Source organism: Oryx dammah, unplaced genomic scaffold (genome assembly GCF_014754425.2).
Source record: "Oryx dammah isolate SB20612 unplaced genomic scaffold, SCBI_Odam_1.1 HiC_scaffold_1, whole genome shotgun sequence".
Taxonomy (NCBI): Eukaryota; Metazoa; Chordata; class Mammalia; order Artiodactyla; family Bovidae; genus Oryx; species Oryx dammah.
In genome coordinates, this window is record NW_024070185.1 from 104,530,926 (window position 1) to 104,546,614 (window position 15,689).

General features: G+C 45.6%; 1 protein-coding gene across 2 annotated transcripts in view; it reads right to left on the reverse strand.

Moving 5' to 3' along the window:
* ASTN2 (astrotactin 2) overlaps positions 1-15,689 on the reverse strand; it is a 1,024,651-nt gene that overhangs the window by 781,166 nt on the left and 227,796 nt on the right. For both annotated transcript variants that reach the window (XM_040241692.1, XM_040241685.1), the window contains exon 3: positions 14,141-14,525. In XM_040241692.1, the coding sequence (XP_040097626.1) occupies positions 14,141-14,525 (385 nt within the window). The remainder of the gene's footprint in view (positions 1-14,140; positions 14,526-15,689) is intronic.

Here is a 15,689-nt window from a genome sequence, read left to right on the forward strand (position 1 = left end):
TTTTTGCTTTCAATATGTAAAAGAAGAGAAAATGAAAAAAGGAAACACAGTAAAATGTTACTGTGGCAATTTATGAGGTATTCTGAGAAATGATCATTTATATTTTATTTTTTAAGCTTTCTAAATTTAGCATCTATAACTTTTATAACTAGGAAGTATTAGGACAAATAAGGATCAATCTTAATTATGGGTAGACATAGCGATTTATTGCACCCCTGAGTGGACAAAGAAACCAAAGCAGGATGAGTCCCCACGGGAGACCTGAGGCTGAACAACCTGGACTCTGTGTGATAGTCAGACCTCAAACGGGTGATTTCCAGCCATTTCAAGGGAGGCCAGGACGGGAGGTACAGAGTCCCTTGACTGCTGGGAAATTGCTCCAGCTCTGATCAATCAGGGAACAGTCTCTTCAGCCCCTGACATTTATCAAACCTCCTTCACCCTCATCTGTCACTGTGTGGTGGGGCTGCCTCGCCGGGCACAGTCTAATCAAGTCACGATGCCCCCAGGGTCCCTAGAGACAGAGAGGAGGGGGGCTCTGAGGGAGCAGGGAGAGAGGGCGGGCAGGGAGAGGATCACGAGGCAGGAGGGGGAGAGCAAATGTTCAGAGAACGCCAGTTTGTTTTGCTATCGTGGCAATTAATGCTGGGAAGTGACATTTTAAGGGGCTCTGGTGACAGCAGTGGTGACATTCCTGTTGGTGATTCCATGACAAATCTCTGTCTATATCTTATTTTAGAGTGTGGAGACAGCTCAGAGGATGGCTGTCTGGGGATGCTGAGCTCCTGTCTGTTGGAGGCATTGCTCCCTTCTGCTTTGCCAAGCCTAGACAATCAGGCACCAGGGCCAAGGTCCAGGAGGGCAGGGCTTAGAAATCAAAGTCATAAAACTTTGTTGCAGAGTCAGGGTCTCATCTTCCATAGCCTTGTTACCTCTGCTATGTGGTATGATGAACTGGAGCAAAAATGAGTTTTCTAACATTCTACAAGTGATCAGCTGCAGTTCAAAGAAAAAGAAAAGAAAAAACAGTCTAAGTTCTGGCTACTTTCTAGGCTTACTAGTTTTAAGGAACCTGTATTTTCAAACACATCTTAGCTCTCTCTGTTCAAATGTTACAGCCTGAGAATTAGAAGGGATTGCTTAAATTGTGTCTAAATCTCCAACACTGCTACACCAGCCTTAACAAATGGCTACTCAATCCTCTGTGAATACTTCCAAAGACTAGGAATTTATGACCTTCAAAATTAAGAAGGGGAGGCAATGCGGATGTAACAAGTCGCTTGCCAAATGATATTCAGGATATTGCAAGGATAAGTACAGTGTGGCAAAATGTAGACAGTCCTGAACCTGAACTCAAGAGATGTAGGCTTCAGGAGAGTTTCGCCCCCACACTGGCTCTGTACTGTGGGGTGTGAGTGATTTCATTTCTCTGAGCGAGTAAGGTTCCTTCCTTCTCTCTCAAAAAGGTTCAGTAACACCCAGGGTTTATCATACACTGTTTATGAAGCCATCTATAAATGTTCAAAGACTATATAAAATAAAGCGGCTATTACTGTTTTATACCCCTCTAAACTGTGACCTTCTAGGAAAGAACTATTTCCCATTTTGCTCTGTATCTTCTGCATTAAATACAGTGCCTTGCACATAGTAGGTGTTCAAGGTGCTCAGTAAAGATCTGTTAAATACATGAATGAGTGAGTGAGTGAATGGCTGAGTAGCAAGGGGGAGGTGTACCCAAAGAGAAGATGCAGGAACTATACTGTCAGCTGTCTGGAAATGGCTGATAAAGGTGCCCAGGAGCCAGAAGGGACACCAAACAGGCCCTGGAACAGTTTCCACTGCAGATTTCAAATAGTGCTTTCAACAAGGAGAGGGAGAGGCAGTTAGGTATAAAGACATCAGGGTAGTTTGGCGGAAGAAAGTCATATTCAAAGCTTTCTTCTTCGTGTGCTGCAGAGCTGGAATCCCAGTGTACAGCCCAGTTTGAAACGATGCTGCCTATCTTGCTTTTCACTGATCCCTGGTAGCCCGGGGAAGCACCCTGAAGGTGATGCCAAAATAAGACCCGCTGTTAGGAAGGACTTTCCCCAAGCTCTTTGAGAAGTTCTTTCTGGGCTCTGGGACAGCTGGGAAGAGGAAGGTGTTGAGTTGAGGCTTAAAGAATAGGTGGTGTTTCCCAGGCGGGGAGCAGAGGGAGGCAGGAGGTAGAAGCGAAAATAAACAAGGAAAGAAGACAAAAGAGACACAAAAGTTCCTTTGGGAGGGCAAGTGGTGAAGTTTCAAGAGATGATGGTGCAGGGGTGTTGGTGTAAACACCACTGGGCTGGCCACAAGGACAGAGGGGCAAGACACAAAGTTGCCATGCACCACTGCCTGTCTCGGGCGCCATTCCTAGTTCCTCCACCAACCGCTTACCTGGAATCTAATGACAGTCTTCCTTCACCTCTCGAGGCAAGAAACACCTCCAGGAAGCTGTCACAGACCCAGCAATTAGGGATCAACCTCCTTGTGGATATCCCAGCACAACGCAGCCCCTGAGGCTGAAAGGACTTTGAACTTCAGGCGATAATCCCCTCATCAACTGTGAAATCAATTCAGGGGTTCAGACCAACATCAAAGAGATGACAAAGAAGAACAGAAAATGATCAGAGCATACCATATGTAATATGGGAAGGATTCTTTTGCCAAACTTATTGTAGACACACATATACACTCATTCACAAGAACATGTGTCTCCAAAGAAGACATGCTGATATGGCCACCAGGCACAGGAAAAGATGCCCAATATCACTATCAGAGAAAGGCAAATCCAAACTGCAATGAGGTGTCACCTCACTTCGGTCAGAATGGTCATCATCAGAAAAGTCTACAAATAATAAATGCTGGAGAGGATGTGGAGAAAAGGGAACCCTCCTACAGTGTTAGTTAGAACATAAATCAGTATAGCCACTATGGAAAACAGTATGGAGGTTCCTAAAAAAAAAAGAAAACTAAAAGTAGATTCCTGTGATTCATCAATACTACTCCTGGGTATATATCCAAAAAGGTGAAAACTCTAATTTAAAGAGATATACACACACCCCAGTGTTCACAGCACTGTTTACAACAGGCAAGTCACGGAAGCCACCTAAGCGTCCATCAACAGATGGATGGATAAAGAAGGTGTGGGAAATGTATATACAATAGAATATTACTCAGCCATGAAAGAATGAAACAATGCCATTTGCAGCAACATGGATAGACCTAGAAACTGTCATACTAAGTAAATCAGAAAAATATCACATGATGTCACAAATATCATGGGATAAGTGTCTATGTGGAATCTAAAATATAATACAAATGAACGTATTCACAAAATTCACAGACACAGAAAACCAACTTATGGTTAACAAAGGGGAAAGCTTGGGAGGAGAGATAAATTAGGAGTTTGGGATTAACAGATACACACTACTATACATAAAATAAACAAGGACCTACTGTACAGCACAGGGAAGTACATTCAATATCTTGTAATAACAGATAATGAAAAAGAATGTGGAAAAGCAGAAACATGCATGCACGTGTGTAACTGAATCACTCTGCCCTATATCTGAAACACTGTAAATCAACTATGATTTTAAAAAGGCATATGTGTGTGGTCACAGTGCAAAATATATTTCTCATTGTGGCCAACACTTAATGAACACAACAGTAAGAGACAGCTTGCTTGCATTCTAAGCCCATGTTTTCTCTCTTCTGATCAAATAAGTTGACAGGATTATATTGTGCTATCTTCAGAACATGCTTGGGTTTGGGACATGCCTGAGAAGTCCTTGGGAACATGCTTGGGAATTAGACAAAGCTGAGTTCAAGTGACAATTTCTTAACTTCTGGCCCTATAACTTTGAGATTAGCGCTAAAGTTTGATATGAATAATTTCTTTCTTATGAGATGCATGGGAAGATTCAGTAAATCACTGATTTGAAAATACTAAACACGGTATGTATGGTTCAAAAAAAGGATAGAGGATTCATGCAAAGTTTAGCAGCCTATGGAAAGACACTGATCTAACCATCTGCCTCTTCATTCATATATCTATTCTTCCATCTATTGACTCAACACATATTTCAACATCTATTATGCAGTCATGAAATTAAAAGACGCTTGCCCCTTGAAAGGAACACTATGACAAACCTAGACAAAGCATACTAAAAAGCAGAGACATCATTTTTTCCAACAAAGACCATATAGTCAAAGATATGGTTTTTCCAGGAGTCAGATACAGATGTGAGAGTTGGACCATAAAGAAGGCTGAGTGCCAAAGAATTGATGCTTCCTAATTTTAGTACTGGAGAAGACTCTTGAGAGTCCCTTGGACTGCAAGGAGAGCAAACCGTCAATCCTAAAGGAAATTAACCCTGAATATTCATTGGAAGGACTGATACTGAAGCTGAAGCTCCAATACTTTGGCCACCTGATGCAAAGAGCTGACTCAGTGGAAAAGACCCTGATACTGGGAGAGATTGAAGGCAGGAAGAGAGGGGCAACAGAGGATAAGATGGTTGGATGACATCACCGACTCCATGAATCTAAGTCTGAGATGTGGTGAAGAACAGGGAAGCCTGGTGCGCTGCAGCTCATAGGGTGGAATAGAGTTGCGCATGACTTAGCGACAACAAAAAAATGTGCCAGTCATTCTGTTCGCTCAGTCGTGTCCAACTCTTTGTGACGCCATGGACTGTAGCCTACCAGGATCCTCAGTCCATGGGATTTTCCAGGCAAGAATACTGGAGTGGGTTGCCATTTCTTTCTCCATCTGTTAGGCACAGAACAGTGCAAATAGGTCTGGACCACAGTCTCACAGAATCCTGAGTCTAATCAGAGAAGCAAAATATTTAATAAATTAATCCAAATAATTTTTTTTAATGTACCATTACAGAAAACGAAAGAGAAGGACTCGTAGGGAAAAGAGCTTTGTCTGAAGAAGTAGGATTTAAGCTGAGACCAGAATGATGAGAAGGAATCACCCAGGACAGATTAGGGAGGAAAGGGAGGAATTTTTTTTTTTTTTTGCAGACAAGGACAATAACAGCATATGCAAATGGTCTGCGGTGGGAGAAGCTTAGCAAGTTTGCAGAACAGAGAGAAGGCCATGGTGGCTGAGCACACAGGGTGGGGATCAAGAGCAGTGAGAACTCCGCAAAAGTTTAAGCATGAAACTGCTATGGCCAGAAGGATCATAACAGAGTAAATGCTGTGTATGGAAGTGGAGGACAGGCATACAAGCAGGAAGGTATGTGAGGATGAGGTGTCTTGAAGACATCAGGAAGACGGATATGGCCTCAAGAGGGGATGGATGAGCAGAGGTGAAGATGAGGAAGCTGGAAACAGACTACCATCTCCGAGTTAAGAAATCTGAACACCCAGGTAAGGCATCGAATACGGTGTTGACTAGCAAAGAGCTCTGAAATTTTAGAAAGCACCACCCAAGAGTGACATTTACAAGGCATTCACAGGGATGTCAGAAGAGTTAATAAACAGCTCCTCAGTTCCCTGTCACCCTACAGTGCTTTACTGACACCAAACATGAGTTCCCTACACCCTGGGGGACCATTCAAAACATTCCAAAAAACTGTGCTCTCCCTGCTGCAACATCCCTTCTGCTGGTTTAGAAGCTCAGAATCACTGTGCAGCAGCGTCCTGCCTTGGAGAACAGATACTAGTTGCCTGTTTTTCCTCCCAAATCTGACAGTGAAGCTAGCTCATGGGCTCCAGGCTCCAGCTACACCCCTGGGACAGCAGGAGCTCGGCACCTTCCCAAGGATCATATAATCAGTGTGAGGTCCTGTGTTCACATCGCAGCTTGGCCCCTTAGCATGACAGCTCATGTGCCAGAGTTTGGACCTGGCTCAGCCACGTTCCCCTGCGTGACTCTGGACATTTCGTTTAACCTTTCTCAGCTTCAGGCTCCTGCTCTGCAAGGCAGGGCAGTATCACTGCATAACTCTTAGGGCTGTTGCGACGTGTAAATGACATAATTCCTAGAAAGTTTCCAGATGGACGTGTAAATGACATAATTCCTAGAAAGTTCCCAGACAGTGGTTATCCCAAGTGGAGGTTAGCTGTCATCTGCAGCAGCAGCAGCAGTGATACTGGCTTCCTATTCACCTCTTTCATCTATCTTCCCCTCGGGGTTCATTACAAATAGCTCAATGAGATAATGTATAAGATAGCAGCTGGACTCCTAAAGGGACTCAAGAAAGTCCCGCCTACTCCATTCTCTCAGCAAGGGTCCCATTTACCCTGAAACATTCTGATCTGTAATTCTGAGCAACAGTAAGTTTTAGCCTACTGGTCCATGTCAGAGAGACTGTGACCCCTCCCCATGTATCAAATGTGGACCACTGCTTGTATTTGATGCCATTTCTTTTTTTTCTTTTCCTACCTTAGGTCCTGAACCGAAGTGGGACAGCAAAGCCAAGCCTTTATTTGGCATCGCTTCACCTAAGAATCATTGCTCGGGTAACCATGAAGACTGACTTCTGACAAAGAAAGTCAGAAAAGAAAATCAAAAGTGAAAATTGCATATTTAAAATGAAGGCAACTATTATATATATATATATATATACACACACACACACACACACACACACACAAAGCCCAGAAAGGTCCACGAATAGTATACGAATTGTCAAGGTGATGGGGCAGTGGGTGGTTTGTCCAGATTTGTATAGAAGATGTACAGGCCCCCTTGAGAGTACAAAACAAATTCTAAAGTGAATACTTGCAGTGGTACTTCCCCAAATTGTAAATGTGTAATCTGTAATTATAAGTGTGTAATGTGTACCCTTTAATACAGAGATTCTGCTTTTAGGCATCTGTTTTATAGAAACAGCCTTAAATTTTTCAAAAATATATATGTATGTCTATGTGTGTGTGTGTGTGTACAAGGATGTATACTTACTCACTGTGAGTGCAGCAAATTGAGATAATGGTCAGCAAAAATGAAAAGTAGAGCAGATGCTGGTGTGATTGGTGTGTTCCAATCCTGGAATCTTACAGAGCTTTCCAAAAGAAGAGAGGTGTGCAGGGTTGACACGGAAAGATGCTTTTCATACATTGTTTGGTAAACTATGAAATTGCTGCAAAATGATATACATGGCTGAGATAGCCCTATTACTGTATATCTGGGTGCAAAATGCATATATCTTAACTATACCAAATACATAAAACACATACATTCCATATGTAGGTATGCTGGAAAATACGCTCGAAGATTATAAATGAAACTGTTTTCAAAGATTAGCCTTTGGGTCCCATTAGTGGGATGGGGTAGAGAGACAATGGAAGGGTTTTTAGCTCTTGTTTTATGCAACTCAGACCCCTTCCTTCCTCCCTCTCTGTCTTCCTTCTTCTCTCTCTCCCTTTCCTTCTCTCACTCCTTCCCTCCACCCACCTCACATCCTTCTATTACAAATAGTATGCATTTCTTTCCTGATAATAAAACAAAATTAAGAAAACCCAATATCCATTCAGCCATCCCCTACCCTGTCCCTTGATAAAGTGATAAATCTGTTATTTTAATTTCCTTGAGCTTCCATGCATAATATTCAGGAAAGGGAAACATAAATTTAAGCACGGATAAGGAGAATTGGAATTAAAATGCATCAAGTTTCTGTTATGGACCCAACGCAATGCTGAGTAGTCACATATTGACATGATTAAATTCCCAGCAACTGGCTAAGGTGATATCAAGGATGATGCTTGCAATACCTGAAAATGTCTAAAGTACAGGAATTAACCAGCAAGATGAGCTGCCAGCCATAATCTGGGAGAAGCAGTCTAAAGTCGACCTCTTCCTAGATGGCACAGACCTCAGGAGGGTACTTGGGAGGGGGTGTGATGGCCAGGCAGCGGGAGGGCATGGGGGTGGGGCCTTCAGGGCAGCAAGCTTCTTAATGATTGGCACAGAAGAATTTCAGGGCTTAACAAAGGGTATGTCCACATGGGTACATATTGGCTGAAAGTCAGCCCGCTCAGTGTAGTGCTCTTGGGGTATCGGAATCCAGGCTTTGTCTCTTGATAAAGAAAGTTTCTCCCTCTACCTCCAGGTTATCCCCCTATTACCTGAAGGTCCAAGCTGCAAGTAACAGGGGGTGGTCAAGTATGATGAAGTAGTTTGAATCTACGGACAAATTTTAAGTGAGAGGTGTAGGTGGGGCTAGCCCTTGGCAATATAATTTCATCCCCTCTGGGAATGACTTTTATAGGACTTGCCCAGCTCCTGATACCTGTCTGCTCTGGACAAAACACACAGTTGTTCTGTCCCTCGGATTCTCCAGCCAAGAACACTGGAGTGGGTTGCCATTTACTTCTCCAATGCATGAAAGTGAAAAGTGAAAGTGAACTCGCTCAGTCGTGTCCGACTCTTCACGACCCCATGGACTGCAGCCTACCAGGCTCCTCCGTCCATGGGATTTTCCAGGCAAGAGTACTGGAGTGGGGTGCCATTGCCTTCTCCTACAGTTTTTCCCAGGTCCCCCCATAAAGAAAGAATCTAATGAGTCTCTCCAAGGACCACCCAAGGCAACAGGAAGCATATTCAGCCCAAGCTGCTGCTGCTGCTGTGTGTTCCACAATTTGCCAACAGACTGTCCCTTTTCTGTCCAGGCAAGGAGGTCCCAGGTGCTCAGAGGCCACAGCACTGCAACCACAGCCCCTAGCCACCACCTTCCCATGGACAGGGTGACCAGTATCCTGCCTGGACCCAGGAAAAATGCGTCTCCTACTTTCTTTTTGCCCACGTATCTTCCTTCCCCACCCTTATCAGATCTAAGGGCAGCTGGGTAGAGTATTAAATGAAGTGCATGGTTTTATTCCAGACTGTACTTCGTTTTAAAGCAAAGTCAGAGGAATAATGTGGTCAGATGAAAACGGGTGAGATGAAGGCATGAGTTTGCAGGTGGCGAAGAGGTTTGCCAGGACCATGCAGCCAGTGCAGACAAGAGCAGGGCCCCAAGCTCACCTGCTCACCCCCACTGCACCAGGCTGCCTTGCAAGGACTGGGTCTTATTTCTCATGCATTCACCACTCCTTCTCTTTAGATTTCTCTTGTATGCGTCTCATCTGAAGTTGATTTCAGAAAATAAGCTTCTGGTTTTGTTATCGTTTAGATAGAGTTCTGCTTGAAAGAAAGCACAAAGGACGAAGTTATCTTTAAGACGTGTTGCAGTGCGAAGCTGAGAGTGTCCTAAGACTCTACAGGACCCGATGAGGAGAGGAGATCAGAGCACCTCCCCTCTCTCAGGAGTGCCTCTCCTGTATCCTCGGGATCCAGCATGATTCAGTCCCCTGCGCAGTCTCTGTCACTCAAGAATCAGGAACCCGTGCTTTGCACACACGAATAACGGACATGTCCAACAACTGAAAGGGCAAGCCTGGGGATTCTCTTTAAGGAACACAAGACCTGGAAGGCCCCAGCCCCGCAGTGAAATGGGCTGTCAGCACGATGCCACGTGGGCCACTCTGAGCATGACAGCTATCGATAGCAGGGGTGCTCTCTGGCCAAGAGGTTGGGGCTCTTACCTGGACTCTGCCATGCCCTGGGAGAGACCCGGGACGGGTCAGGCTTCAGCTTGCATTTCCCAGGATTTACACTGTTTTGCTTCCCCCCTACCACAACACAAATCAGCCATAATTATACACATGTTCCCTTCCTTTTGAGCCTGACTTTCCCCCCATCCCACCCCTCTAGTTCATCACAGAGCTCCAGACTGGGCTCCCTGTGTTACACAGCAACTTCTCACCAGCCAATCATTTTACACAAGACATATATATAGAGAGAGGATGAAGATGAGATGGTTGGATGAGATGACAGAGGATGAGATGGTTGGATGGCATGACAGAGGATGAGATGGTTGGATGGCATCACCGACTCGATGGACATGAGTTTGAGCAAGCTCCGGGAGTTGGTGATGGACAGGGAAGTCTGGCATGCTGCAGTCCATGGGGTCGCAGAGAGCCAGACACAATTGTGACTGAACTGATCTGTTGATGCTATTTTCTCCATCTGTCCCCCCACTCCTTCCTCCGTGGTGTCCAAAAGCCTATTCTCTACTTCTGTGCCTCCATTCCTTCCCTGCAAATAGGTTCGTCAATACCATCTTTCTAGATTCCATATGTATGCTTTAGTATACTGTATTTGCTTTCCTCTTTCTGACTTACTCCGCTTTGTATAACAGACTCTAGGTTCACCCCCAACCAGGGGCTGCTCTCTGCTGGGTTCTGGTCATCACTACTGATGGCCTCGGTCAACATTTTGGTTTCTAGAGTCCCCAGATTTGAGGACAGTGAGATAGTTCGAGGCCTGGAACTGAGAACTTGGGGCTGTAGCCAATGCTTGGGTTTATTCAACTGACTGAATCATTCAGCCAACAGGCATTTTCAGAGCACCTATTAGGCATTAGTTACTGTGCTGGACACTAATGAAACTGCCCTTGCTTTGAAAAGTCATGGGGCTGGGGTGTACACCATGACGACTAGTGTTAATGATCCTCTATTGTATATTTGAAAGCTGCGAAGAGAGTCAAGTTCTCATCACAAGAAAAATGTTGTCATGCTGTGAGGCCATGGATGTTAACTAGGCATTGTGGTGATCATTTCTCAGCACAGACAAATACTGAATCATTGTATACCTGGAGCTAATGCAAGACTGCATGTTACTTATACCTCAATAAAAAAAAGAAATAATAATAAAAAAAGTCTCCACATCTAGAGTAGGGGACGGAAAGAGAAACTGATTATTATTGAACAGTGGTAAGTGATAAGCTCAAATAACGACAGCCTGCTCCAGGAACTGCAGGAGGCTGTAGACCTCTCCTCTTGGCCAGGCTGGGGAAGACTGTAGTGTGGAAAACAAATCCCACTCTAGGGAAACTTCTTCAGGGTCTGCAGTGCATTTATTATTTGAGCCCCACAGCAAAACTATGACAGGCAGAAGAAGTTAGTCACTCAGTCGTGTCCATCTCTTTGCAACCCCATGGACTGCAGCCCACCAGGCTCCTCTATCCATGGAACTTTCCAGGCAAGAATACTGGAGTGGTTAGCTATTCCCTTCTCCAGGGATCCTCCTGGCCCAGGGATTGAACCCTGGTCTCCTGCATCACAGGCAGCTTGTTTACCATCTGAGCTACCAGGGAAGCCCATGAGATGGGCAAACGGGTTGCTAATTCACCCATTTTCCATATAAACACAGTAGGGCTTAATAAATTAGGCTGCAAAAGTCCACGTCTAGGAAAATGGGATGATGCTTCTGCCATAGCCAAGTGACTTTCTACTTTAGACAAGAGAAGCAGGATGCTATGACCTGATAGCGTGGCTCCTGAATCACCTCACTCTCTAGGGCCATCTTTCTCATCTCATATTCGCTGGACATTCTTTACACGGGGCACTGTGCTAGGCAGCCGTGTGAAGAATGAAACCAGTGCAGACTGCTCTTGCTCTAAGATGAAAAGTCACACGAAAAATGAGAAAGTGAAGAAGTGAGGAGACTGTCAGTAAACCAACAGTTCAAAGACAGAAGAGATCACGGCAGAGAAGGAAAATGATGTGGATATTCCAGGGCACTGAGCAAACAATGGTGGCTGGCACTTAAGAGGGAGACAGGTAGGAACAGGGAGCTGGATTAGGCAGAGTCTTAGGAACCCAGCAAAGACCAACGGCCTGAGGTCTACAGATACGACTCTCAGGGATTCAACACGTACCATATCTTGTCACCCTGCTTATTTAACTTCTATGCAGAGTATATCATGAGAAACGCTGGGCTGGAAGAAACACAAGCTGGAATCAAGATTGCCGGGAGAAATATCAATAACCTCAGATATGCAGATGACACCACCCTTATGGCAGAAAGTGAAGAGGACCTAAAAAGCCTCTTGATGAAAGTGAAAGAGGAGAGTGAAAAAGTTGGCTTAAAGCTCAACATTCAGAAAACGAAGATCATGGCATCTGGTCCCATCACTTCATGGGAAATAGATGGGGAAACAGTAGAAACAGTGTCAGACTTTATTTTGGGGGGCTCCAAAATCACTGCAGATGGTGACTGCAGCCATGAAATTAAAAGACGCTTACTTCTTGGAAGAAAAGTTATGACCAACCTAGATAGCATTTTCAAAAGCAGAGACATTACTTTGCTGACTAAGGTCCGTCTAGTCAAGGCTATGGTTTTTCCTGTCGTCATGTATGGATGTGAGAGTTGGACTGTGAAGAAAGCTGAGCGCCTAAGAATTGATGCTTTTGAACTGTGGTGTTGGAGAAGATTCTTGGAAGTCCCCTGGACTGCAAGGAGATCCAACCAGTCCATTCTGAAGGAGATCAACCCTGGGATTTCTTTGGAAGGAATGATGCTAAAGTTGAAGCTCCAGTACTCTGGCCACCTCATGCGAAGAGTTGACTCACTGGAAAAGACTCTGATGCTGGGAGGGATTGGGGGCAGGAGGAGAAGGGGACGACCGAGGATGAGATGGATGGATGGCATCACGGACTTGATGGATGTGAGTCTGAGTGAACTCCGGGAGTTGGTGATGGACAGGGAGGCCTGGCGTGCTGCAATTCATGGGGTCGCAAAGAGTCAGACACGACTGAGCGACTGAACTGAACTGAACTGTGTTAGGTATCGGTATACATTGATTTTTATATTTAATCCTTCCAAAATCCTTCAATGAGGAGTCTGAGACTTGGAAGACTGAATTCCCACTTTTCTAGGTCGTTCAGCAAACAAAGGAGACAAGATTTGAACTCAGGTCCAAACAACTCTTACTTACTGTACCACCCACTTCCCTCCCTAGGTTTCTAAGGAATAATGTAAGGTTTACCTAAACTCTTACTTACTGTACCACTCTCTTCCCTCCCTAGGTTTCTAAGCTTGACAAAAATGTCTCCTTTTTAAGAAATTCCTAAAGTTCCTCTTTTCCACTGAGCATCATGGAAAGATGGATCTGAGAGGAAGGACCTTAAGTGCAGGAGGAAAGAATGTTAAGTTCACAGCTCAGGACTGCTCCAAGCAGTGATGATGATTCTCTTGGCTCACAAACAGGAATAGTTCTAACACTAGAGCCTCTGGGCCAAACCTTGAACACATCACCATCACCAGGGTCATAAAGGCAATATAGGGGGGGAAAAAAAGCAGAACAGTGATTCTACAGCATTTACCTAAAGGAAAAATAGCCAAATCTCATCTATAAACAAACTGGAGGCATAGACACTGAAAAAAGACAGATATAAGCACATCCTGTACCCAGGTCCAAATAATCAATTGTCCTCCAACAGAACAATGAGAACGGGTCTTTGCAACAGCATATATGAAAAAGAGTGAGAGGTTTTAGTCATCAAAAAGTCAACCACAAGTCAGCAACAGCTGCAAAGAAACAAATGTGACTCAAGCTGCATGAACAGAAGCATAACACCAGGCAAAAAGGAGGTGAAAATTGCATTTTGCTCAGCACAGGAGCATTCCCACCTTGAGGAAGAGAGTGTCACTTCCGGTGTTACACTCCAAGACATGAAAAATTAGAATCTCCATCTAGAGCACAGTGACCAGAATGGTGAAATGTCTGAAAATATGTCACATCAGAGTGGCGGAGAAACTGGGATTATTTGTTGATATTGATTTCTAAAAGTTACCAGGTGCCTTTTTTTCTCCCTGTTGTCATATTTCCCAAGAGCTATCCTGGAGAAGGAAATTTCAGATTCAGTTTCTGATATGGAGAGCCAGAGAAACAGACTACAACTCAGTCTAAGGAGAAACCTTCCAACAGCAGGGTCTGCAAGTGAGATGAGCTCTCTCCTGAGGAGTGAGAAGGCCAGCCAGGGAGGCAATCAAGAAACACTAAAAGATGCTGGACTACATAACTTCTGACCCTCCTAAAAACTCTAATTCCAAGAATACTGGCAGTCTTTCTTATTTTTTTCCCCTCACCACCACCGAAGAATCAAGAAGAGAGGAACTCTGAAAACCCAACAGAAGTTGGCCATAAATCAAAAATGGCTTATCCCAGAAAACACCTCCTGCATTCTCCTACCATCCAGCTTCTGCACCTCTCCCCAGCTCCCTAAAATGCTCCCCCACCCCCCGGGAAGGTGGGATGCAACAAGGAAGACTCACCTTTCTTCTCGAAGTCACCCTTCTCTTCCCCTGGTCGGCCCAGGCTGTCCAGGCTGTGGGTCACCTGGCCGCCGAACTCGTCCTCACGGGAGACGTGGTTGGCCCGCCGGGGCAGGTCGTCCTCCTCTTCGTAGTCGTAGTCATCCAGGATGGGCGTCTCTCGGATGGGCACGCCGATGACGGAGTTATGCGCCTGCAGCCGGGAGGAGCGGAAGCTTTCCCGAGCCGGCGGGCCCAGCAGCACGGATGGGATGTAGTGAATCTCGTGGGTGGCTTCCGTGCTGGCGCTCTTCTGCGGGACGCGGCGCCGCTTCTGCCAGCGCCGCTGGGCGTACAGCGCCACCGTGAACACCAGCAGCAGCAACAGCAGGGCAATGAGGCCACCCTGGAGCGGGAGGGAAGAAGGACACGCACGTGGACCGCTGTTCCTTGGGCTGGAGTGCCAGAGAGGGGTCGCCGTCCAACACACGCAGCCCACGATCCCTGGGTTTGGCTCTCGGAGCCTCCGGAGCCCGCGGAGTGACACCGTTTCAAACCTGGCTTTCTCACCAACAAGCTGTGTGACCTTGGAGAAACTGCTTCCCCTCTCTGAGCCTTGCTTTTCACTTGTATAATGGTCAGCAAGAACCCCTGCCCGTCCTTCTTCAGGAAGTCCCCACGAGGAACAAATGAGCTGGGTGATGGGCATGTCAGAGATGCACGCCGCTAAATACTAGGGTGGTAGCTCCACATCTAGAGTGTCTGAGTCCCGCCTCTGCCTCTCACCAGCTGAGTGACCCCAGGACATTTGAGCACACCCTCTCAGCCTTGCTTCCTCCTCTCTAGAAAGAATCCACCGAGGGCTCAAGGGACAGCAGTCTTTCTTCCATCCTGCTGGGAATACACAAGTCAAACAATTTCTGTATCATCTATACTTTCATTATCAGAAACACTGGCCTTTTTAATGTTGATTCCCCACAGGGGTCCTGAGACAAAGTAGGCGCTTCATAAATATTTGCTGAATGAATGAATGAACACATGCACTCTTCTAGGGCTCCTTGCACCGGGAGTTTAAGGCACACTACAGTTTATTTTTCTCTAATACATCCAACTGGTAAATATTTGGTTGAGTCTGCATACCATACATTAAATTGAAATAGGTAAAGTGTTTACGAACAGATCTTACATGATTCATGAGACTCATGAAATACTCTGCTCCGTGAGCTCCTCCAGGGCAGGGGCGTCTCTAAAGCCCATCTGTGTTCCCCACAGCACCTGTCAAAGGCCGAGGTGGAAGATCTGTATTCTCCTCACCTGCCTTCTTTCTCTGCCAGAAGCATCTCCATTGAGCAGGGCTAGCCCCTCAGGTAGCTGCTTCTCTTCTGTATATACTGTGCTTTCTGCCTGGGAGATTCCAGGCCACTATGTGGAGTCCTGCTGTGTAACCCCAAGAGTTGGGGAGGACCATGCCTGTGGTTAGGAGGAGAGGGGTGAAGAAATCAAGAGACTCTGAAGCTCAGATGCTGACTAGCAGAGCAAGCTCTGAGCCTCAGTGCGCGCGTGCGTGCGT